Source organism: Grus americana, chromosome 4 (assembly GCF_028858705.1).
Source record: "Grus americana isolate bGruAme1 chromosome 4, bGruAme1.mat, whole genome shotgun sequence".
Taxonomy (NCBI): domain Eukaryota; kingdom Metazoa; phylum Chordata; class Aves; order Gruiformes; family Gruidae; genus Grus; species Grus americana.
This window is the reverse complement of record NC_072855.1, coordinates 25,459,888-25,486,070: the sequence shown is the minus strand read 5'-3', so window position 1 is coordinate 25,486,070 and position 26,183 is coordinate 25,459,888. Positions and strand designations below refer to the sequence as shown.

At 35.7% G+C, this 26,183-nt stretch overlaps 1 protein-coding gene across 8 annotated transcripts in view; it reads right to left on the bottom strand.

Annotated features, from left to right (window-relative positions):
* Positions 1-26,183, bottom strand: part of KLHL5 (kelch like family member 5) — a 60,166-nt gene that overhangs the window by 2,991 nt on the left and 30,992 nt on the right. For all 8 annotated transcript variants that reach the window (XM_054824926.1, XM_054824928.1, XM_054824929.1 and 5 more), the window contains 7 exons: positions 19,130-19,266; positions 18,480-18,676; positions 10,703-10,915; positions 6,476-6,662; positions 5,384-5,608; positions 4,926-5,088; positions 853-1,065 (listed from right to left, as the gene is read on the bottom strand). In XM_054824926.1, the coding sequence (XP_054680901.1) occupies positions 853-1,065; positions 4,926-5,088; positions 5,384-5,608; positions 6,476-6,662; positions 10,703-10,915; positions 18,480-18,676; positions 19,130-19,266 (1,335 nt within the window). The remainder of the gene's footprint in view (positions 1-852; positions 1,066-4,925; positions 5,089-5,383; positions 5,609-6,475; positions 6,663-10,702; positions 10,916-18,479; positions 18,677-19,129; positions 19,267-26,183) is intronic.

Genomic DNA, 26,183 nt, shown 5'->3' with positions numbered 1-26,183 from the left:
ACAGTAAAAGACAGATGGTTTAATGAAAAAAACCATTTTGGTTTGGGTTTTTTGGGGTTTTTTTTTTGGTGGGGTTGTTTGGTTTTTTTTGGTAGAGGGTGAATCAGATCTCCCAGCCTAAAGAAATTTAGTAAAGAGGAAAAGATGGGTGATGAAGAATCATTTTAAGTGTTGGGAGATAACAGGAAAGGAAAGAGGTTTTACAATTTGGGGGGGAAAAAAGAAGGAAAAAAAAAAAGAAAGCATATTTCAGAAATACTTGAAATGCCAATGAAGACTTAATGCCGTGCACTATGAAGTATTTACTGTCATTGTTAATTATTTTATGCATCACACATGCTTCTGCAATTTGTAATACAGTCATTCATTAATAACTTTATGTAAAGACATACCAACTTTGGAATGACTGAATTACATGCCAGTTTGCCAGTGTTATCAGGGGATACAGGAAAGAACAGGATATAAGGATCCACAAACCCTGACTGTTAACTCCTTTAAAAGTTACAATATGAACTGATACAGACTTCTCATCTGAAAAGTTCCGCTCCATTTTTAAAAGCATTAAATTCTAAAGTTGTTATCAGTAATTGATCATAATTCACTCAATGAGATTGTTAAAAAAATTTCTAGATTACGTGCATTAGGAAGAATTCACTTTAGATAATCTGTCTTGGCAACATTTTGAATCATATATGACTACACAGTATGCTTTTATACCTAAGTTTCCTGTGCTCATGCTAAAAATAACATGGCTATTTTACTGGGTTTCTACTTGCAGCTCTTTCCATAAATCAGTCTATGGACTAGCACTATTAGAATTACTAGCAGGATACGCCTTCATCAGGATATTACCTTTCTACGCAGTCTGACAGCCTAGATGTTAAGTTTGATGCGGGGGCATCATGACCACCTATTGCATACAAGAACCCATTCCAGGTGGTTACGCCTACACCACCTCTTCTTTTTGACATCTGAGCACAGAGGGTCCATTTGTTAGTATGAGGATCAAAACATTCTACTGATTTAAGACAAGAACTTCCATCTCGACCACCAACTGCATAAAGCCTACAAAGTAAAAAAAAAAAAAGTAGTAAATATTGTCTGAACAAGGCAAAGGTTCCAGTGATGTATGAAGGACTTTCAAGTTTGTTAAAAAGGGAAGTTTAGAAGGAGACTTTCAACAGAATGTTCTGTTGCAAAAACTCAGATAAGATTTTGCTCCAATCTTTTCCTATTGTCATGATCAATGCATGGTAACAGTAATTTACAGAAAACTGATTATAACACAGCATTTATGTTCCAACCTATGCACATAGCTAACATTTTCAAAATTACTTATGTGACGTGACAGACAGAGGCCCATTTCTACAGCAGGGTCAGAGGGACGAATTCAGTAATGGATCTGTGCATGCAACTCTGCCCTGCTTCATCTTAAGCATTCAAGTATTTTTCTGGACCTGGGCTTTGGTTTATGACTGACAGCGCTCGTTAAGTTCCTCACACCCACTAGGTGGCCTAGTTTGCTCAGGGTTTTAGCATTCAGTGTTAACAAAGGATTTCAACTTTTTTGAAAATAAGAATAGAAGGAAAAGATTGGTTTTAGGCAGACTGCATCACTGATGAATCTTTAAAACTAATCAAATAATCGAAATTTGATAAAGAGTTTACGCACAGAGTTTATGAGCAATCTATGCTCAGAACCAGAAATAGCGAGCACTATTATTTGGAAAGGTGGGAACTCAGAAGCCATTCCAAAGAGGAAGCCACACATGAAAAGTAAAGTCCAGTTTGAGAGATCACCTGAAATACCATGAATGAAATCCTTTCATAGCCTAAGGCACATTATAGTATGGCTAAATAATCAAATAAACATTAGGTACTGTATATATATGATGATACTGTGAGCAATCTACAACAGTCACTATGAAGCACTATTCAAGATGTCTTCAGTTTTGGAAACGTTTTTTTAAAATATACTGACCCACAAACTTAAATACAAGCATCTTGTAAATATGGTTGACCTAGTAGTTCTCAGTAATAATTTTAATATCCTCTTAAAAAAATACATTTCTATGGAAGTTCCCATGTTTAATAACACTTGTTTAAGGTAAGGAATGTACTGAAGGATATTGAAAAATCAAGTTGCAGTTCCAAAAGTTCATGACTAAAAATCAATCCTTTATGCAACACAGCATTTAAATGAAGCCTCCCACCTTACCTCCCCACAAAACATGACAGAGTTCTGATCACTTATGCAGTGATTTCATATTTAGGACATGGAGAAAGATATACTCATTTCTCTATATGAAGATTTTGAGCAAATCCTCTGAAATGTATCAAGTTAGAGATATATTACTAGGAAGTGCTGAAGTTACTGCTCCCTCAGCTGAAATGCAGTAAATTTGCATGTACTTTTAAGCTTTTCAGCTATAGGCATCTAGTGTTGCTGCCTACAGTAAGAGTCTCGGCAATGTTCTATAATAATAGAGAAATGTGAGGTGCTTTTCACCACACCTGGGACCCTCTGCTGAATATACAGGAAGCTTCTGACCTAACTTAGGCTTGTGAGACTGCAGTTCCAAGGCAGTCTAAGGCACCCTGCTTGCTGGTTGTTCAAGTTCTTCCTTCCTTCCTGCACCCAGCGAGCATTTATTTCCACTCATTCCTGAACTTGTTCCACATCTCACAGGACCCTTTGCAATTGCGCTTCAGCTGTACTAATTTAGCAGGAGATTAACCTCCCCCCCCCCAAAAAAAAAAAAAAAGAGTGAAAAGCTTTCTGCTACCTTACAATACTCGAACAGTTCAAAGGAGATCCACCAGATGGTACATAAGCAGGAAGTGAAAATTTGTGGTCAAGAGGGTGTAAGTATTCTGCCACAACCACAATACTACTCAGCAAATCAGGTTAGCTTTGTCCACTATGGTATTCCTGTAGCCACCCTGGCACAGTACGGTTTGGATAAGCCCACTACAAGGCTGGTGGAAAACTGGAAGAAATACTGGGCTCAAAGGGCTGTGATCAGCAGTATGAAGTCCAGCCAGCAGCTGGTTACTAGTGCTGTTTCTCCCAGGCTGATACTGCTCAATGTCTTCATTAATTATCTGAAAGATGTAATGGAAATCAGCCTTAGCAAGTTGATTGATAATATCAAATTAAAGGGAGTTGATGATATGCTGGAGGGCTTGGTTACTATTCAGAGAGACCTGAACAGGTTGGATAAAAGGTCTGACTGTAGTCTCATGAAGTTCAGCAAAGGCAAATGCAAAGTCCTGTACCTGGGATGGCATACTCCCATGCAATAGTACAGGCTGGAAGCTGACAGGAGAGGAGGCAGCTCAGCAAAAACAGACTTGGAAGTTCTGGAAGACAAGAAGTCAGCAGTATGCCCTTGAAGTAATGACAGCTGGTCCCCTTTATTCAGTATGTATAAGACTGCTTCCAGACACTGTGTCCAGTTTTGGGCTCCCAGTGTAAAAAAGACCTTGCCATGCTGGAGCAAGTCCAGATGATGGTCACTAAGATGATGAGGGAGCCAGAACACATGACATATGAGGAGAGATTGAAAGCTGCCTTTGTGCAGGTAAGGAGGCATCTTACTGCTGTCTTCAACCACCTAATGGGAAGTTATATAGAAGACGGGTCATTCTCAGAAGTATGCCGTGAAAGGAGGAAGAACAAGAAACAAGTTGAAACATGGGAAATTTCAACTGGATATTAGAAGAAAAACGTGCAGTACAATGGTGGTCAAACATTGGAACAGGTTGCCCAGAGAGGCTGTTGAATCTCCATCCTTGGAGATATTCAAAACTGAGATATGACCAGTTAACTGAAACTAGATCCAACTTTACGGTTGGCCCTGCTTTGAGTTGGTGTTGGATCAGATGACTCCAGAGGTCCCTTCCAATGCAACTTATTCTATGATTCTGTGATTCCAACTAATCTTTATTTTTGTAATACCTTGATTCGAGTACCACTTGTATTTTGGGAAGCTATAGAACAATTACACTTAGTCCAAAGGAAAACAATGAAAATCACTCAAAGTCTAGGAATGATGGCCTACAAATAAAGACTGAAGGAGCTGGAGTTATTCAGTCCTGATGACAGAATACAGAGGGGACGTATCTTTAAATACAAAAAGCCGTTGCAAATAGGAAAGAAAAAATGCATTTTCCATATTCACTTTGGATAGTACAAACAAAAATAATATTAATCAGCAAAAGGTATTTAAGACTTGACATGAGGAGAACTTCACAGATTGCAAATTGCTTAGGGAAGTAACAGAAACTTTACCATTGAAGGTTAAGAACAAGATCACTCTGGCTATGAGTGGTTTAGATATAATTGATTCAGCTTTAGGGTAGCAGAATAGATTAGGGAACTCTTTGAGGTCACTTTCGGCCATGTCCTGTGACTGCAACATAAAATGACCTAGTTGTCTGAATGCACATTGTATTAGGAATTAGGCATATTTTCACTGAAAAAAAGCTGTAGAAATTTCAGATACCATTCCAGATTAGATTCATTCTACCAGAGCTTTCTGTTCTGAGTTAATGCAATATCATGAGTACTCCCGCATGACTTTACAGTAATTTTGGAAGTTGATTGTTCAAGCTATCACAGTAAGAGGAAATCACTGGACTCTCAGTGAACCAGACCAACCATTTTCTCCTTTCTGTATTAAGGAGATGGTAACTACTTATTTGCCCATAGAGATGGTGTCTCATATGTGATACTGAGGGGCACTGAGGTGCTGTCAGGAAGCTTGCTTGTTGAAACCAACACAGTATCTTTTCTGTGAATGAAGAAACTTGGTTCTTAATGCTACTAACCGGTATCTATCAAGAGAGATAATAGTAATTTAGGATGGTCCTCTAATTACATTAAAATAATGAGATAGAAAATGGAAGTTGCCTTCACATACTTTCCATTTAATATTGCTACACCAACAGTGCTCCTTGGAGTTGACATACTAGCTACAAAGTTCCACTGACGAGCCTGTGGATCCCATCTTTCTACTGTATTCAGGTAGCTCCAGCCATCATGTCCTCCTACAGCATACATGGGACCTTCCAATACAGCTACTCCTAAAAAAACAGATATGAAAAACAATCGCTTCTGGATAAGGGGGAAAAAAGATCACATTTTCCTAGTGACAGTCCAGCGTGCACCAAAAAAAGTATTTAAAAACAAGTAAAAAGAAATTTCCTTTTGGTAGCCAATGCTGGATATAATCTGAAGGAGAGATGATGTTCAATAAGCAGTTGGCATTAAAATGAAGTTTCCACCCCCCTAAACTCAATTTCTGAATGTTTTCTGACCACTCCTAAAACAGATAATCTTTTAAAAAGATGCATTCAGCCTTTACAGAACTCTACATACCAAGACCATGACGATGAGTGGACATAGGTGGCATTACACTCCAAGTTTTTGTTCTAGGGTTGTAGCACTCCACAGTATTCAATGTTTTCAGTCCATCTCTGCCACCAACAACATACAATTTATCATCTAAGACTGCAACTCCAAACTGTAATCTTCGTCCGTTCATGTTTGCAACAGGAGTCCACATGTTGGTACGAAGTTCATACTTTTCAATGCTTGTAGCTCCTGAATATGCAAGTTATTAAAAAAAGTCTGAATTATTAGGATAGCTTATATTTAACAATATGCTGATCCCACAAGACAGCATGACATCCTGCAGCATGTTCTTAATTCTATGTATATAAATAGTCTTTTTTTACTTCCTCAGGAATTAACAGCACCATTATAAAGGAGGACTTTCTCAGTGCTTTTCAAGACAAAAAGCAGGATTTCTAACTGCTTTGCAGAATCAAACCTTTAGAAATACAAATGTTAGAAATATAAAAACACCCTTGTGAAATGCAGTTATATATGGAAATCAATTGTTTTGTAATATTAGAAAAAAATCTGAAGCTATGTGACATGAAGTACTAAAAGTGCTAACTTTAAAATGACGAGTTTCTTTGCTGTAACTTTTCTAACTTGCCAGATTCTTTCTAACAACCATTAAACAGTATGGAAGTGTCTATAAAAAAGAAAATCCAAGTAGCTCAGACAGAACCATTTAAAAATTAGTCAAAAAGTGTATTTTTTTGGTTTTTTATGCACATGGAAGTCACCTTTGTGCCCTGTCATTTTCTTCGTTTTCCAAATTACTTCCCACTCAAGTAAATAAAGATTAGTTTTCACTCAATTCAACATTTCACTACTCAGAAATCCGATAGTCCCTTAATAATTTCAAAATAATCATAAGTCTAACTTCCAGAATGTTTACAGTATTATCAAAGCTATACAGTTGTTTTTTATCTAATAAACAGTGTACATTTAAGATGTTTCATATTCTATACTGTAGAATATTTGAATTTTAGAATTAACATATAAAAACATCTATCAAACAGTTCTTTTTAAAAGAATCAAAACAGCTCATCAACTAATCATTATATAAGCCAATACCTTTTGTTGCATCCATTCCTCCAACTGCAAACAACACACCCACTGTAGATTTTCTAGGTTTGGTGCGAGGACTTTGCAACATAGGTCGTCTCTCTGGCAACAGATGGTACTTCATTGCTTCCATAATGAGTTTTTGACAATCAATGTCATCCCTAAAGAGTGCATTATTTTCCATGTCTGCCAGAAACTGTGAAAAAGAAAGAAAATTAAACAAACTCTATTGCTATAAACCATATGAAGAATAAAAACAAGATTACAAGAAAACATTTTATCCAAAGACTTCCACTGCCCGATTTAAAATCTATGTATTTTCAAAATGGTCATATTAAAAAGACTAGGGTAAAGATAAACTTGTAATAAACAAAACATGCACATTTTAAGCTAAGCCATTAAGTACAAAAAAGGAAGGCCATCTGCTATTAGTGGATGATTTAAGCTTAATGGTCCCACAGAAGAAAACAAAATCTCCTTGAGGTCCAGTGCCGCTACAGCTATGTTCCAGGAAATGGAATCAGACTCTGGGTATGTAAGTCAGTTTAACCTCACACTTTTACTCCTGAATCCACCCAATCCAGAGATCTGTAAAAGCTCCTTCAGGCACAGACTGAATATTTTAATATATATTCTATTCCTAACTCTGACAGTGACCCAGATCACAGTATATCAATTAATACAAACCTTTGTTAAAAATTTTAAGATCAAAGATGCAAACAAATTTGACAAGTCTTAAATTTTAAATCTGACTTAAATAAAATTCAAGTTAAATAAAGACTACTAATAAAAGTTATTAAGTTTAAAGATTCTGGAATCTTTTGTACTCCGTGTTTGTCAGACTGCAGGAAAAATATATTAGTAGGTTTAGTGTCCTAACTGTAATTATCAGAAGTCTAGACAACTGGCATTTTTCTGAGCTGCAAGACATGGCCTGGGTAACAGAGAAAAAGGTAGAAGTGCCCCACCGAGACTTGGACAGTTGTCAGAACAATGAGAAAAAGGCAAATGCCTCTGAACTTCTAATATTCACAACTGCTTTCTGAATATCAGAAATCTAAGTCCACAAACCAGAATGAGATGTCATTGTTGAGCTGTTGACACTCAACCAAGAAGAGGTACAAAATTGCTGTGAAATTAGTAATCAGGAGTACTAAAGGGACTCATTATGAAGTAGTTGTGCATAACATGGTGTGCATATCCCTGGCTTAAAGCTGCCTTAGGACTGCAAAGTAGAAAATAGGACATCCATGGTTCCAGAAGAGATACAGGTAAGTACAGACTGCTAAACCTGAACATCTCTTTATCAGGCAAATCAACAGAAACTATGACAGAAAACATAATTAACATACACAGAGAATAAAAACCCCCAAACTTTCGAAGTCCTTCACCAGCAACTTTTCAGAAAACTGAGCCTGACTTTTGCCATATTTCTCTAATTGGCTAATGTTCTGATTCTATTTAAAATATCAAATTAAAATGTTCTCATGCAAATTAGCAGAGGGACCTTGATTCTTTACTTTCAGTACTTCCCATTGTTTCTTCTCTTCACCCAAGGTACCACTTACCATTTGTATCACTTCACAGGGACACTTTATGATTATAAAATAGTAAAAAAAAAAGCCATCTTTTAACTGCCAGCATGCAATAAAATTGCATGTGGTTTAAAAAAATATAAAATCAATGTATTACTACTGTCCTAAATCGAACATTGTCATAGTTGCATGCATGAAAACTAACACTTGTAGACAACATGACCAATTCAGACCTCCAATATGTATTTCTGATAGACAAACAGCATTTAATATTTAAAGCAACACCATGGGTGTAATATATGAGTTTTGCAACAAGAAGATGCAACCTACATTTTCTCCAGTTTCTCACCACCCCACCCCCCCCCCAAATCTATAAGTTTTTTCATAGCACAGAGTCTCCATCTCTGAAAACTTCATCTCAGTTAAAAAGAAATGCAACCTAATACTGTTTTGGTACCCAAAACCCCTGCATGCTCTTGAAACTAAACGCACTGTAACTATTCTTCACTCAAAGAGCTTGGAATGGGCTTAATTAAATGAAAGCCAATTTTTTCCAAGTTTTATTATTTACATAGCTACTTGTACTAAAAGCATTTATAACTGAGCAGTTACAAATGATGTGTTAGCATGAAATGATAGTCATTGGAAACCAGATGAAATGTAGTGCAGATATTGAAGTACTAAGAATTTCTGTCTAAAAGGAAGCTGAACACATATTGTAACTCAGAAATTGCTTAATCAGCTTTTTAATTAATTTATCAGAGATGGAATACCTGCCACCTTACAGCTTAAGAAGCTGCCAAACATTCATCTTTAGCCTTTGTAAGAGCAAAAAAGAAACTTACAAATATTTAGGACACTGCTTGCATTAACCAGAGACAACAGAATGCTATGTACAGAGAGATGCATAAAATCATAACCAACCAATAAAACTGACAGTTCATTATGATTTTTTTGCTTCCAGTGTTACAGTTTCACAGTATTTTCCAAAGTTGGTTTGTTGGGGGGTTTTTTGGTTGCCCTTTTTTCTTTTTTTAAAGTGCACGAATCTAACATTCTTTGCATCTCTGCTTAAAATGTTATTGATTTCAGCAAGTTGTTCAATTTTCTAATTTCATTTCTTTCAAATAGCTTTTACCCTTTAACCATAAAATTGGAAACCTTTTCATTATGTTGTTTGCTGTCAGATTGTCTAATGTCATGTGATCATGAAGCAAAACATGATTCTGAAAATGTTGACTGTTTTGAGCACTTCAAACCAATGTACTCAATGTGCTAATTGTTGCCATACTAAAATCAGCTTAAACACTTTCTTCAACAAATTAAAGTAATAAAAAGACAACAGAAAATTAGTGTATTAGAAAGATAAGTACATATTTGGAGAAGACATGAAAAATCAAAGATAAAATAATAAGTCAAATATGATATTGCTTTTGTGCTTCATTCTGCTATTTTCCTAAACAGTTACTGAGTGGACATAATTTGATTTTAGTACATATTTCTGGGATAAATTCTATACTTTCAGTTTCTACAGATGTTTCAATTACAGTGAATTAAGCAAAAGGAATACAGCAGTGTTTATTTAGTTATCAGTTAATTAAATGCTCAACAAAAGAATGATTTCCTCCAGGTCAACTGGCTTACATTGTATTATGTTTTTCTAGAAAAAGTGAATTACAAAGTCAAGGCCACAACTGAGAAAATCCACCCACTGCATATATAATAATGAGTATGGAAATATTAATACTAAAATGCTTGCTAGTGAATCTTACTGTTGAGCAAGAAGATACACGAAGTAATACACAGAATGTTGTGTATGTGATTTATCACTATGAATTAACTGAATTCAGTTTTTGCTGTCTTAATGACTTCTACTTATTCAGGTTGCATAAAAATCCTGTTTTCTTCATTTAATAGAGATAATTCTCACTAAACAAACTGAAAACTGTAAAGCAAAATCCTTTCACTGTATAGTAAGTGTTAAATATTACTAATGAAGGCCCAGCAAGGAAGGCTAGCAGAAGAGAAGAAGGAAGGGATAAAAAAAATAAATATAGTTTACATGCATGCTATCAGATAACGAATACAAAGCTACACACAACACTAACAAGAACAGTCATTCCTACAGGACTAGGAAAACTGTAATTCACAACTATTTAAACAAACTGAACTCAAGTCATCTTTAACGTTGTGCGTAAATGTCCAAAGAGAAAAACTATTGATTGGGAAGAACAAAAAGTACCCAAAGATGGTTTATCAAAAGATAACGGGAGAAAAATCACTCCAAATAATCTTTTCAAATCCTATTTCCTAAATCTCAACGATAGCTATATTTTTATGAAGGAAATGTAATGATCCAAATAAATTATGTAAGTTCCATAAAGAAATTTTAAAAGGACACACCTTCTAGTGACAAACATATCTTTGATAAGCATTTTTCTAGGCAACAGAAGCAATTTTTTCCTAGCACCTCCTCATGCCCTGACTGATCTCAGATTAGGATCAGGATATGCTGCAGTTCACAGACAGACACAAACTATCATGCCTATACAACACGCTAAGTCCTTATATACAGCTCTAAGAATCCAAATCATTAAGAATCCTGAAGCTTTTATGATTTGTCACTATCAGCATATCGATGCTGTAGACATTATGTCCACTATAACCATGGTATAAACTAGAGTGGAATGGAACAATTTACTTGTGGAGCAAGCAGAGGCAGTCTAATGTAAGCCAGGAGTTTACTGAGATCTTTCCTTCTCTGTTCCAAATCATGTCGAACCCATGTAAGTAGTGCATTCAGTATGGTTTCTTCATTAGGAATATTCATGTCATCACTTGCTAAAAGCTTTGCAATTTCAGTGGCTGGCAATAATAGAAATTCCTGGTTTCTAATTACTTCCATGAAGTTTTCCTGAAAAATAAAAAGAAAAGTATTTTTAATACAGGTGACATTGAAGACTTTTTTTATGGAACTCCTACTGTATCTCCCCTCTTTTTCCCTGCCTTCACGCCATCTCTCAGTTGTGCCAGTAAATACCACTGGAGAACTGACCTGGGAGGAAAAAAAAGTAAAATAAAAATGTATTGAGTTATTTTGACCCCTGATCATTTTCCCAAGGGTATCATTCAGTCTCACAGACAGAAGTGCTGAAACAACTGAGAAGTGCAAGGACAGAAATGAGTGATGGGTTGTGGGGGTTACTATCTTGGCACTGCAGATTGAAGAAATACTTTTTTTTAAAGCTATACTTCAGAAAGTAAGAGCTGCAGTTTGTTCCTGTTGACAATGTAGAATACCATGTAAGATGCTTTGTCAAGGAAAGAGCACAACATGCTACAACTACTGGGCACATCTGTAACTGTTTTCATTACTGCTAGATTAAACTATGGCATTAAGTTTTCAGAGGAAATAAACACCACTAACAATTTTACTGTTGATTTTAAATGGATTATTTTACTTCACTATTTTGTAGGTTTTATACAGCTGATCTGATTGACTGGGAAGCAAAACATACAAAGAATCCACAATATTGTACAGACTTTGCTTTATTAACAATATTTACTTTCATGGGATTCAATTTTACAACTTTCTGTCATTTCCAGCAACAGATCCTTACTTCAAAATAGGAAAGTCACAATATGTAACATTTCTGACATTGATATCCTATTACTTCAGAATTCTAGGACTTGCACAATATTCTGTAAGGATTCTCATGAACTTAGGCAGAAATAGCAGAAAAGTATGTAGAAACACAATCAGTACTATGAACTTACAGTGAGAAACCTGCATGTAACAGAAAAGGGTGAGATCATGTCTATCCTCTTTCCCCATACACCTTTACAAGGCAGCACAGGAAAGAAAAGTAAAAGCAGTCTATGAATCACATGTTCTTATATTTTGGTAGTTCAAAATCCAGTTAACCTCACACTCCAAACAGAGTAACTTCACGACAATAAAACAGTATTACAATCAATTTAGTAAATGCACTGTGGATTGCTAGATAGCTAGCCAACGGGATGCTGGTTTTGCCTTACCATCACGTAGACCTCCAAAGCACCTGGAGGATAAAGTGCATTAGATACACAGACAGGGAAGTCTAACTGGGCCTAATATAAAAATTAGCCTTACTTAGTATCTTGTTTAAAGATTTAAAAAGAAAGAATTGCACACTAATGAAAAAAATCCATATTAGAAACACATACATGTTGAGGGAATAAATAGGATTTTTAGGTCAAAAAACCAAGGAGAAACTTGGGAGCAGAAGCTGGACCTGCACTGCAAAACAGGTACAAATTTAGCATATAAAATCACAACAAAAACATACAGTACAGTTTAGCATTGCATATGCAAAGGACATCATGACAACAAAGTGAAAAAGGTAACACTTCTTCCTTTTTATTGCTTAGTCTGCTCATTTCAAAGCTATACCTCAGTACTCCAAAAATATTAACTAATTAAAGAATGCTGAGCAAAGAGGAAAAAACTAATAAGGAGTAAACCAGTCCACCTTACATGAAAACCACATGTCCATAAGATGGCTACAGGATGTCTAAGGGGGAAAATCAAGTGACTCTACTCAACAGGCAACTCTGGAGTTGAAATTAGAAAAAGAATTGAAAGTGTCATCTGTGCACATAACAACTGTGTATTCCTGGAGAGAATTTGGAAAGGAAAATTTTACATTTAATATCTGAAAAGCATTCCTACTAGAGAGATCCAATTGGCTACACTAAACTAGTGCTTCGAAGTGAAAGCTGTAGTAGATTAGAAGGGAGATAGAACCGTCTTTTCCTCTTCAATTAGTTTAACTGTCTGTATTACAAAATGAAAGTTAAGAAAATGAGCAAATACAGGAATTAAAAACAGTGAAAGGACCGTACCAATATTCAGTATCACCACACATGCAGTTTTATTTATTTTACTCTGATATTGAATGCTTGGGAGTAAAATTGAAGCTGAAAAGTGATCAAAATTATTTCCAGAGTTTAAACATGCAGTTCACAGAAATTCACATTCCATTGAGTTAATTTTTTTCCACTGCTGTTTTTTGTTGATTCTCTGTCCTAGAGAATATGCAAGCTGGAGCTGTGCTTTTAGTTTTGCTGAATAAACAGGCAGTGAGCACTGACAAAGAGAAAAGCCAACACTTACTACCTTAAACTTTCCATATTGTCTATCCGGATCACAGGAAGAGGAAGGGGAAAGCACCTGCATGGAAAGTTTCCTTTGTCTCTGAAGGTAACAAGAAGCTGTTCTTGCGTAAGTCAGTCAAGGATCTTCTTTGGAAAGCTTTTTCACAACTGGATTTAATCACTTCAACAGCTGTTGCATGTAAAAAGCCTGATTTTCCTTCTTGTTGCTTGCAGACAATTGCTTTCTGATGGGAACAGACTCCACTTCCTCTTGCTCCCATTCTATTTTTAAAGCAGAGATGCCTTTGGAGCATAGTATCAAAGCATTCCACTGGGAATACAGCCACTCTTTGGCCTACGTCTGGGGTTTTTTATGATCTGAATCTGACAATTCCTCTTCCTCTACAGACAGAGATTCTGAAGACAAAAAGGAGGAGCCAGTGTATCTCCTAGCATTCTTAACCTCCTCATTAGCCTTTTCTTTCCTTCTTCTTATGGGAACTCTCTGTGGAAGAACAGGATATTTCAGAGAACAAACGGTCTGCAGTTTCAGTCCCTTGCTTTCTGGTCCTGAAAGTAAAAAAGGAGTTTCCCACCCCCAAAATTAGCTCCTCAAAGAGCTTGGAAACTTTATCAATTGAATAGCCTGGGGTTTACGTACCAGCTAAAGCACGGACGCACAGTCCCCATGCTCAATGCTGTGGTTGCTCATTCACATCATAACCTTAAACTCACCCTTCCGCAAACACAGAGTGAGTAACACTGATATTATTAACCTCAGGTCTGTCTTGGTACATAGCACAAAAATATGAGAAGCACATAAAAGATAAGAGGTCACCATACTTATTTCTAAGCAGTACTTAATCCCCATGGTGGGATCCAGTGAGATGGTTAGGCTACCTCTACACTGTGTCAGAAGGATTAGAACCTTGGAGAGCATCAGAACCCCTTCAGGCTGAAAAGGACTGTACACTGAGGTAGCCCCACAGGCAGGTCTAACCACAGGCTCTGTTTAAACCTCAACCTGGGCAGCCAAGAAGCAAGAGGTGCTTGACTCACAAGATCTGAATGAGAACAAACAGGAAATGTAATTTTGTCTACTGAGTGCTTTAGTCAGCTGGTCAACTGAGGTTATGAATTCACTAAGAACTGAGCTATCTGACCTCCTGGTAGACTATTAATAGTCAGATAGATGTCAGATAGCAGCTACTTTCCCTTTAGTCTGCTTTGACTGCTGTGTTAAGTGATAAATCAACCTAATCCTTTCAGTGTGCCCAGGGTTTGTTTAAAGTACAACTATTGTAGCTTGACTCCTCTCTGCATAGTTTCTGGATTCCAAAACAGGCTGGGCAGCATGCAGAAACCGCCTTGCCAAGGCAGTACTGATCTATTGTGCTAGGCAGAATTTAGGGAACTTTAAAGACAGAAATATCTTGAGTTTTCACAGGTGAAAAGAAGTGAATGAGTATTTTAAAAGTCAGATGATTACAGAGCAGGATATTTTGGACTGCAATTTCAGGTGCAAGAAATAAAATTCTTGTTTTACTAACACAATCTTTAGGTCTGTCCCTTTGTGGACAAAAAAGTACTGAAATGTCTTCCCTTTTCACACTACCCCCTAACTAAAGGACAAACTGTCCTGGTTGTTGCAAGAAAAAAGACAAATTATATCTCTTTATTCCCTCCTCCCAAATCATAAACTCCATATTGCAATGATTTTTTGTTACCCAACTCCTGCCTTACAAGAGACAGCAAGTCTAAGTGTCCTACATCTATTCGTCTGCAAAATTCCTGCCAAATGCTTGGCCTCAATCTGTTACTCTATCCTCTCCAAGTCTTTCTTCTTATAAACAGCCATTGGCTGCACTCAGAAATCATGCAAACTCCAAAATTAACTTTATCTGACTCTTCTAACATTTGATCACTGCTCACATACTTCTGAAGACTTCTGATGAAAATCAGCATGACCTTTCACTCGGCTTTAAGCGTGCAGAGCTGAGCAACAAAGATTACAAAGCTATCTACACAGGGACTGACTCAGGCACTATCACGTATAATGTTTAGTATGTCTGCCTTTTTTTTGTAATTAAGAAAGTTAAAATCTGGCTACTGAAGAAGCTACTGACACTTACCTAGGAACACCTCACTACTCACTATACACGATCTGGAAATAACACAGGCTAGCTTTTCCTCATCTTCCCTTTGGTTTACTTTTTCGTGAAAGAGGAGCTATTGGTTTTAATTGAAGGTACGCTACCAACTGCTTCAAACAAGCAAGATGACAAAAGGAGTGTTTGACTTTGTGAAGACAACAAGAAAAATGCACAGAAAGCACTTTGTGCAAAAAGGCTTTATGAATTGAAGTGAACAGATACACTACTGGTCAGCCTAATAAAATTCCTAAATTTATAATTGTATGACCCCAATACTATATACTACAGCAAAACAGAATAACCTTTGTACAAAAGATACCTTTACCCAGATACTTCTCATGGTTCTGTTAAGTGTATTTTAACTCCCTGATGCATAAAAATCAGAGTTGTTCTTTAGACAGCATTAAATCCACCACTGATCAATTTATGTTTCACTTACCGCACCCTGAGGATTTTTCAAGCTTTAGTTTACAGTGTCAAAAAATTGACCTGTTTTGATAACCTTAACAATTATTCTCCTCTGAAAAAACAAACTTATCAATTGTCAACACAGCAAGCAATAAAGTAATGCAACACTTAAGTCCTTTTAGCATAACATACATCTGTCTTTAATATGAAGTGCAGCATTCAAATCCTTCTTATTAATTTATTTTTTAATTGCACTGTATTATGCAATTAAAATCATGCCATAAAATCATGCTAATGCTTTCCAGTGACACTAGTGAACATTATTCAGACTAAGCAGGTCTATTAACAGAGGTAGGCCTACTGGGATAACTCACTGATTGGTCCTCCAGTTTAACCAAATGCTCGTTTCATCTGAATTTCTAGTCTTCATGTAAAGAACTCTTTTAATGAAGCAGGTAAGATGCTTATCAAATTTTAGCTTGTGTCATAAAAACCTTTAAAACTGAGCAGTTGTTTTAATTCCAGAAAAACAGTTATATGGCAATCTGGTATTTTTTTGTCAAAGGAAAAGAAAAACTCATAGAAAATAATGAATATAGATTAAAATGTAACTATTTCATATTATTCATTACCTTCTACTTCAAGTGCTTTAAAAGAACCAAAGTTACATGGAAAAGCCAGAAGTATGTACTATACTCAGTATATATACTCCATTGTTCTATGCTGCCCACTGCAGCATAAAAATAATTCAGTGTTTTAACAAACAAAATTTCCAGGTACTACAGGTGCGCTTAACCCTTATGCTCCAATAGTTCTTAATGGAAAGAGCATCAAGTGGCTAGCACTTACTACTGTTGAACATTTTCTTTTTTCAAACAGCTTTTAAACAAATGAAATTACTTGGGGATTTATTTTAATTGACGATTCAATTGGACCATACATTTCTATGCAGTTTCCATAGCAACATTCATTTCAAACTAAAGAAGCTGCTTCTCTATTACTCATTATTACTAAAATTCAATTTCATGTCTCTGTTGGAACTAAACAACATTAAAAGAGGCCTTGGGAAGAATCCATCTAGCACAACTAATTAGTTTTGAAAATGGCTTTTTAAAATCCACCTAATTTAAATTTCATTCACATCAAAGCCTTAAAAGCAACAATTTTGCCACTGAAGTAAACAATGGCCAAAAGGCATACAACTATTTTCCTGAACAAAAGATAGATAGGTACTGTAAAAGAATGGCTTTTAGAAAGTTCACAGCCCCTTTCTGCCACAAGTCATCAATTGCCAGGCAAAATAGCAAGACTATAATCCCTAACATTCATCTTTAAAGATGCATAAGTCTAATATTTATTACCATGCTGATCTTGACAGTCCACTTATAAGGGACATGAGACTAGCACAGACCAAAATATAAGCTTATTCTGAAAAAAGAACAAATAGGTCAGAGGAGGGAAGTTCCCTTTTTCTATCGCTGTCTTGCTCAACATTAATTCTAATATTCCTCAAATGCATAAACCATTTTTATCTTTACTGTTTCATCTGTCGAGCTAATTGCATTCTCCTTATTGTTGTTTGAGCAATAATGAAGATTAAGAAGAGAAACATGCAAGTTACAATCTGCACACTATTTATTGACCTGTTTTGGTGAACTTCAGTGTGTACATGATTTTAAATACACCAGAGATCCACTCACTAAGTAAGAACATTATATCATATTAAAAAAAGAGCTATTTTAAACTGCTATACATACTAAACTATTTTAAGCCAAGAAGAAATAATTACAAAAAAAAAAGGACAAGTTTTTGAACCAGCAAAAACGAAGGCGGCAAGAGGAAAAGCCATAGATTTCTAACAGTAATTACAAGACAGAAATTATGCCTCTTGCATCTAAGCCAATAGCTTAATGGCAACACAATGCCATGCCACACAAGCAAATTAAGTACTATCTTCATTTCCACATCTCTTATGCAGTATCTACATGCCGTCATTCAGGTCCCAAGAGCTTATGTAGGCAAAATCTCATCAAGAGGAGAGAAAAAATGCCTCACAAAACTGCTAAGAACAGATAAACTGACTTGCCTCAGAGATAATTCTCCTGCCTTCTTCTGCTGATAACATTACTAAAATATGCTTGTAAGAAGGAAAAGAACATTTTACATTAAACTAGAAGTATGACTATTAAGAAGATTAAGTTTAATTATATTGGCAGGTCAGTCTTTCTATAAATTAGCTCTGAAAATATCATGGCAAATTTGTATTTAGCCACATATTGCCTAGCCAGTTGTTTGATGCAATCCTGACATGGCATTACTAAGAAATTAAGGATAATGCAGAATCTATATTGATGAATACCCACATTAATATCCCAGATATAACTTAGAACCTGATTACTCCAGCTCATTACAAAACAAGAATTCTACAAATTCATTTAGTAACATGTTATTTTGGACTAGATGATGGCAGCTTGCCTACTGCTAAGTTTGTAGTTTTTGACTGACAGAAATAGGAACAAGCTTTTGAATTATTTTATTGAATGCACATCACACAATCCCATTACTGTTACAGGGAACCATTAATGCTTGCCTATTTCCTTCCAACTCTAAACCAGCAACTTTATAGTTATTTTGTCATTTCTCATCATGGGAACATATGTGCATTCTTGCTTGGAAAATGATCAAGGCTTTCTGGGGGAAAAACATTAGTATTTTATTCAGGCAAACATTCTGTATTTTCCTTACTAAATAAAGTGGATGAGACTTAAAATAACAACATACCATAGTATAATTGTGAGCCACCTTGTGCAAGTCAGTGCAACCCTGTGCATCAGCGAAAGATCGGATTCCAAGGCAATTGGATGGGTGAAGCTGCTTCATTAGGAATTTACAGCATGCTTCTACAACCTGAGAGAGCTGAAGAAGGCAAGCTGTAGACAACAGGCACTCAATGTTATCTTCTTTTAATTCAAGGCGACCTAGTAACATCAAAAAGTAGATCTCATAATTTTGTTCTTATCATTTGTTAAATTCCCTACAACTCAGAGGCAATAGAATTATTTACAGATTATATGATAGAATATAAGGCTTAGCAAACATTACCCTCAGCAACAGATAACCAGGTTTTCAAAATTAGTACCTATAATAATGTAAGGAACGGGAAACCTAATAAGACTCTTTTTCTGTCAGTCATGGTACATTTAAAAAATTCACATAATTTGTTAACTAACAGAATATAGTATTATCGGAGAAAGTATATCCTACCAGGTTGCCTCAGGTAACAGCTATGATTATTTCTTTTTATTTATTTATAAGGAATTAAATAATGTGAATAATAATTTCTAAACAGCATTTGAAATCTAGTAATGGAATATATAATGCTCATAGGAGGACAATTCATTAGATGAAATTCCCATTTTCAATCTAAGTACCTGTATATGCATATTGAACCAGAGCCCACAATGCATTTGGCTCCACACCTTCCATCTTGATTTCTTCCTGTCTTGCTTCCCTTACATCATTAGTGAACATTGCCGCAAAGTAGTCCGAAACAGAGGAGAGAACCAATCTGGGTACATTGTGCAGGAGAAAAGGACAGAGACAAAAAGAGGAAAGGAAAAAAAAGAAGTAGTCAACCTGATGTTTGTTAATTTATGATTCATTACTTTGCCCTTTGAAAAAACACTGTACTGAGAAAAACATTTTAAAATTGACAAACTGCTCCATGCTCTAGTTCCCCTCTATGAATAATGAAGTACTGTTACTGAATCTACATTTGCTGCTGTAATAAAGGAATTACCCTCTCAAAGCTCAATGACTTTTAATAGCTAACACAGAAAAAACCCACAAACACATATAAATTGGAAACTGAATATAAATATACATATGGAAATAAAAAAATGAATTTACTTCCATTAATATTATGTCAGTTACTTTTTTAAATGTGAAAGAATGACTTACTAGTCTTTTTCAAAGTGCTTTAAAATGCTTTTACTCTTGGTGCACACATATGTGTTCATTTACTAATACTGATGACAGAACTAAGCACAGTAAACACTGAGATGGTACAGAGTAATCTCTTTTGTGGGTATGTATTTAGCCTTTTGTTAACAATTTGAGTATTTTAAGATACTGAGTAAGTAAACATGTTACTAATCAACAGACATTTCTTTGCATTACTGAGAGTAAAACACCAAGTATACATAACAATGCCACTCCACAAAACATGCAAGAATTAAGATGTCTCAGTATGTGTTCACAGGACTAGGATGAAAGAGAAAGAAAATCATGTGGAGCAGGAATATTCAACCCATAGTTCTGTTGCATGGAACCTACTATAACTATTCATGACGTCTGCTGGTCTCTTCCCTAAGAAACCCCCAAGAACAACCTTGTGGGTTGGATCAATTTTTGTGCTGCAGCAGTTCACTGTTGCCTTGCTCACAGGGAATTCAAATATAAATACACTTGCATATATACTGAGCTACACAAACAGCAAGCTCAAGAACCAAGCCTACTGCAAATACACCACACAGTGCATCTGCATACATTCAATGAATCTAATACTTCACAAAACGTCAGTTTATTCTGTGCTGAATCATTATATTAGCTTGTTCAGATGACAGAGGTCAGGAACCACAAAACAGAGTAAAATTAATTGAAAAGGTGAGCACCAGTGCTTAGCAGTAAGTCTAAACATGTATCAATAGGGAGGATTTGAAGGTACATACACAAAGTCATGAACTACAAAGAACTGCTGCTTAACTAACTGCAAAGTAATAAATTGTTGACCAATTTCAACTACTTTTTTCTTGCTGATTTTCTGACCATTGACCATTTGGTCAGGCCTACAGCAGGGTAATCTTTTTTTATTTTTCTAGCTGCTGAAGCAGCAGAGTTGTGTTAAGAGTGTACGGGGAAAGGACTGATTTTATTTTAACATCTCATATGATTAAAGTTTTGTAATGAGAAATAAAGTTCTGTTCTTTTAAAAAACATATTGTTCTTGAAATACGAGATTTATTCTGTGGCTGACTTGCTGAGAAAAGTTAGAACATTCTGCCAAGGTAGTGCCCAGGCATCACTTCCAAGCATTTTAACCTCAGGTTTAATGACACCTGCAGTTAAATGAAAATGCTGCCTCCTAGAGATCTGCAGAAGTTTAGTGAAATTAGCGAGTACATTCATGTAAGCATCGAGAGAGAGTTTCTGCAACTGCTTTTGATGCTAGAATGAGATGACAAGATCTGATTTGTATGTACAAAATAGGGTTCTCATTGGAAGGGAAAGTGTGTAGATGGACAGATTTGAATGACCCATCTCTGTAGGTCCGATTCAGAATTTAAAAAAAAAAAGACAAACCAAACAATTTAAAATACTCACCTCTGGCAATACTGACTTGAACTTCTATACAGAACAGGGCTTGAAAAAGAAAGGCCTCTGATGGGAAACAGAACTAAAAACCTAATCTTAGCACAGTTTTGGGGTTTTGTTTGTTTCTTCCCCCTAAGCGTGCAACTAGTTTAGTTACCTGCAATATTATTTAGAAAATGGCTGGACTGTACATATCTTAGCAACAACTGTTGAAGAAATGCCAAATAATAACCCAAGGCTCCAGACAAACACTTTCTACCAGCTGTGTGATATCAGCAAATTTCTCCTTGTAATTTCCAGTTTTCAAGTCCTCCAAAAGAAATTATTAGAAATTTAAAATGCAATCCATTTACTATATTTGCAAACCTGGGTTTTCATGAGAAGGTATACATGCTTCACAGTGTTAAGTGCTTTCCAGAGAGACTTGCATATGCCGAAACAGGATCTGCAGCCCAGGAGTAGATTAGTACAGGTAATATGCCAAAGCGTAAGTTACACTGATAACAATTTTGTAATCATTTTAGCCAAGAAGCGTGTTCACAGTGAAAAGTCTTAAGTATCCACACTTTGCTCTTAACTAATTACAGAAAAAGGTTCTTTCAAAGAAAGAAAGGGGATTAAAAGATACAGTGACAATACATCAAGGTGACACTGAGCTAGCATAAGAAAACAAAGGCAGACTTCAGCCGGCTGGCCTCTTCTTGTCCTATGTTTTTCCCACTAGTCAATAAAAATCAATTACTACTTTACTCATGCCATTTGTCACCCTCTTGTTCATGGATCTTTTAATCTCATAGCTAGTAACCGATTCTTCTTTCAACTTTTTTTGGCTTGTCTGAAATTAAACTGCATTCCTACATACAGATTATACAACGTGAAGCAGCAGCTAATACCTTCATATAACTGAAGAATCCACAGAAGACTTTTCCCATTCATATTTGACCTTTTTGCTAAGAAAGGTCTAAGAGAGCTGACAAGTATGATTTTTCAAAAGAAAATCTGTGCAATGACTACAAAAACTACACTAATATTCACAATCTTCTTGTTAAATAGAGCCATCATGGCTCTGTCAGTATTTAACATAAAGAGAATCTCTTTGTGTTATTTACTGATCATTAAAATTAACATATTAATTCATAGCAAGATTTCACTGGGAACTAATGATGCTACAAAACACTGACTTTTCTGAAGCAAGCTATGGTTTTTGAATTCTGAGATTGTAGTCTTTTTTTCTTTAAGAGTAATATTTCTCTCATAATTGGCCCAACTAAAATGCCTATGAAATAAGCATTATTGACATTAGAGAGGCATCTTAACAGCCAAAAAAAAATAAATCAAGAAAAAGTCTTAATACAGTTGGCATTGTATTGTTCGACTGTGGATGCCGAACATACTTACCTTTACTCTCCTTCTTACCTAATTACCAGCTACTGCCAAATACTCAATTCTGCATAGATAAGATTACAAGAATTTGGCTGCTGAATTATATGCAGTAGGTTGGCTGCTCTTTTTCAGTGCACAGGAAAAATGTAGGGAAAAAGATAGACATGAATACCAGAATTTTTCATCTGGGAAATCATAAAATGTCTGAACAATTAATCTCTCTGGAAAAAACACTCAATAGCTATGGGCTAAATACTGACAAAATCTGGGTGTTTCAGTATGTCTCCCTGTTCTCACAGGAGGTTCCAATGCTACTGATGTCTTTAATTTCTGTGGTTTGTACTGATCCAAAAAATAGAAAGATGTACCACGATGGCTTAATTTACTTTGAAGAGTTTCCTAATTTTGCTGTTATTTACTGAGAGACAGTAAAATATGTGTAAGCAGGGTGGCATGCCTGAATTAAATTGTACTTCTGGTTGGAATTGCCACAAGCTACATCATCTAGACAGTTTTCTAGGTCTTCAAAGCAATTATTACATAAAATGATGACAGCTGTCAAACTTGGCAATTTACAGATTTAGTATCTCCCAACCTAATTCACCTGACAGAATGAAGTGAAACTTCTTAACATCTTAAAGATAAAAGGGACACTTTCTGCTTGTGTAGAGAACTCACCAACACACTAATAGCGTTCGCTGAAGTTGGAAGGTGATACTGAATAGTTCATGCATCCGAGTATGAAGCACCTCCTAAACTGGTGGCTTCAGCTAATTTCTGGTTTTGATAACAAAACATGTCAATAATAAAAAGAATGTATGGAAGTGGTACTATCCCACACTACTAATATAGCTGTATTTAATTTAAATTTGTTTAAAAGCAAGCAATACCTAAACATAAACATACTGCATGTATTTTAAGATGATTTCCAATTATAGTTCTCTTCCAGGGAAATCAAACCTTTCAAAATTCATTTGCTGCTTCTGACACTGAAATGATGATTACAATAAATCCTTTAGTAAAATTTTTCAAAACCACCACATCATTAGTAGCAATAGTACTTTTTTTAACATAAAGCCATCACAGAACTGCTTTTTTATATACTCTGACATTTTAGAAAGACACTTTGTGTTAAACTTTTATAAACATGTAGCTAAAAGAAAAATAAGGGTGCAGTGAAGACTTCACAAACTAAGGCAACACAGACTGTGAAAAAAAGGAAGTATTATTAAGCCATAAGGAAAAGAAGTACAAAGATAAAGGAGCCTCAAGATAAAAAATGTCTGCAAACCAGGATCTGTGCTCTTTGAAACAAGCTTCCTGACCCCTGGAGTACATAAGCTTCCATTTGCCTTCTTTCCTTCAGTCCCATGTCTTTTGTATTTCCATCTTTCACTGTCAACAGGAATAAAGAAAATGGCTCTGCACAGATCTTCAGATTGCTGGTTAAAGGATGCAGAGCGGGCTTTAAATCCCCTCTGGCCAGGAATTTACACAGACCTCTCTTTTCTTAAGTGAATGTTCTGACCAGCAGGTTATTACAAAACAAAACACAAAACAACACACAAAACAAGACACACTTAATATGGATATAACAGTTAGCTGAATGTAATAAATAGAAATGTAATAAATGACTTAGACATCTGAAATTGCATTTGACATAGAGAAAGCATCTAAAATACTTGATTACATTACATTTAATTAGAAGTCTGGCAAAATTTCTTTATGGAACTAGAGGCTAAGGGAGTGGGAATATAATGCATTTTTTTTCTTGTGGAGAACTGTCCCCTTTCCTACTTGCTTCTTGATCTCCTAAATAATTTTTTAGCTATAATTTCAGCACAGAACAAGATAAACAGTCTTAGAATAACAGAGAATGCCATATTCAGAAAAATCATGACTATATGTGATACTCTTATTTGTAGTAGACTCATAGCCTGAATCCTTCGAATAGATACATTACTGTAAAATTCTGAAGGGTTTTGGTCTGTATTACCTGTGCTTATTACTATTGCAGACACCAAAATCACTGTTCTGTTCTCTAAAAACCTACATTACACATCTCAGAACATGCAAGTATCATCAAAAGTAGAAACTGAGCATTAAGAAAAAAAAAGGAACTATTAAAAATACCAGGTTCAAAACAGAAAATCTGAGAACTCCTCTCTCTATATAAGTGACTAATAATAATAATAATAAAAAATGTTCTTTCTTACAAATTCTATGTGACCACCTATTAAGAAAAACTCTTTTATCTTTGTTAAAAAAAGGGAGGAAAAAACCTGTTCAGTGTCAGCAAACTTTCTATTGTCTTACACATCTTAGAATGCCAAGCCAATAAGCTAGTATCTATTTAATACATCTTCTGTTGCTTATTAAGTCTTAAGATAAAATAATCACCAGCGTTCTGAAATACACTGACTGCTCCAGCCTGCAGTCAATACTAAAGAAGTCAGAACTTGAATGAAGGCAATAAAAAATCCTACAGATTTTTTTTTTTCTTATAACACAGGCAACTACAAGTACATAAAGCCAGTTGTCTTACTGAATTTCTATAAAATTCTGAACCAAATTTAAGATTTCCATCTTTATCTTTTCCACTATGGAAAAGTTCCATTTTCAGTGAGATACTTTGGACATACTCAGATGAAGACTGTAGTAATTACTATGTTTCTCTGTGAAAACAAAACAGTAAGAGAAAGAACTTACTGTGTAAAGGCAAAGCTTCTTTTTAAGTTGCTCCAACATTATAAAGTGAACTAAGGACAATCATAAGCCTCCCACCTCCTGCTGCAGCACAGGGAGTGCTTCTTTGGCCTTAACTTTCATGCATATTTAAAACAGAATATATCAACTACAGCAAGATGTTTCTCCTCCCAGGAAGAGAAGACCAGAGCAAATAACAGGTGGTAGCATATGCCTAATGCGTTACAGAAATAGATACAGTAGCAGAAACTGGAGGAGAAAAGACAGTTCTCCAAATAAATAACAGGTACAAACCACATTAAACAACTTTATAGCATACAGAATGTTGTCTTTCTGTTTATCTTGTTGCACAAAAAATATCTTCCAGTCCTTACAAGATATTCACAGCTGTCCTTTCTACACTTTTTAACCATTAAATAAATCATACTCCATGACTGTATACTGCAAAGGTGCTACTATCACCACATAAGGAAGTAAAATTATTTCCTTATAATCACTGTTTTTCCTGTTTACAGCACTCCAAAGCTCTTTGACTTCTAAATGGCTTGAGCAGGTGCAAATCCACTAGGGGTGTGTGCATTCCCCATTTTCATCCAATTCACTCCTTCCACAAGCACAGTGCAGTTTTGCAATTAATTTGAACAAAACGAAGACCAATCTTAAGCAACACTGTAGCCACAGGGAAAGCTAAATCATCTTGCTCACCCTCTTTTCTCTCCAAAAAGGATTCATCATCATCCACAGCTGCGTGGCTTTAAGTGCTTACAAAGGAATTCAGGTCAGGGGTTGGGTGGAGATCAGGACTACCCATTTTAGCAGTAACTGCAGTAAGATTTGCTTACTTCAACTTGGAAAAATCAGAGATAGTCTTGACTGTTTAAAAATGAAGTCTCATAAAATGAAGTCTCTGAGAGCAATAGCAAGTTATACCATAACTGCTTCCCTGCTCCTCAAGTCGGTTCCCATCCCCATGCTATCATTCCCTCAGCTGTGTCAACACAACAGCGTGGATGGTATCTGAAT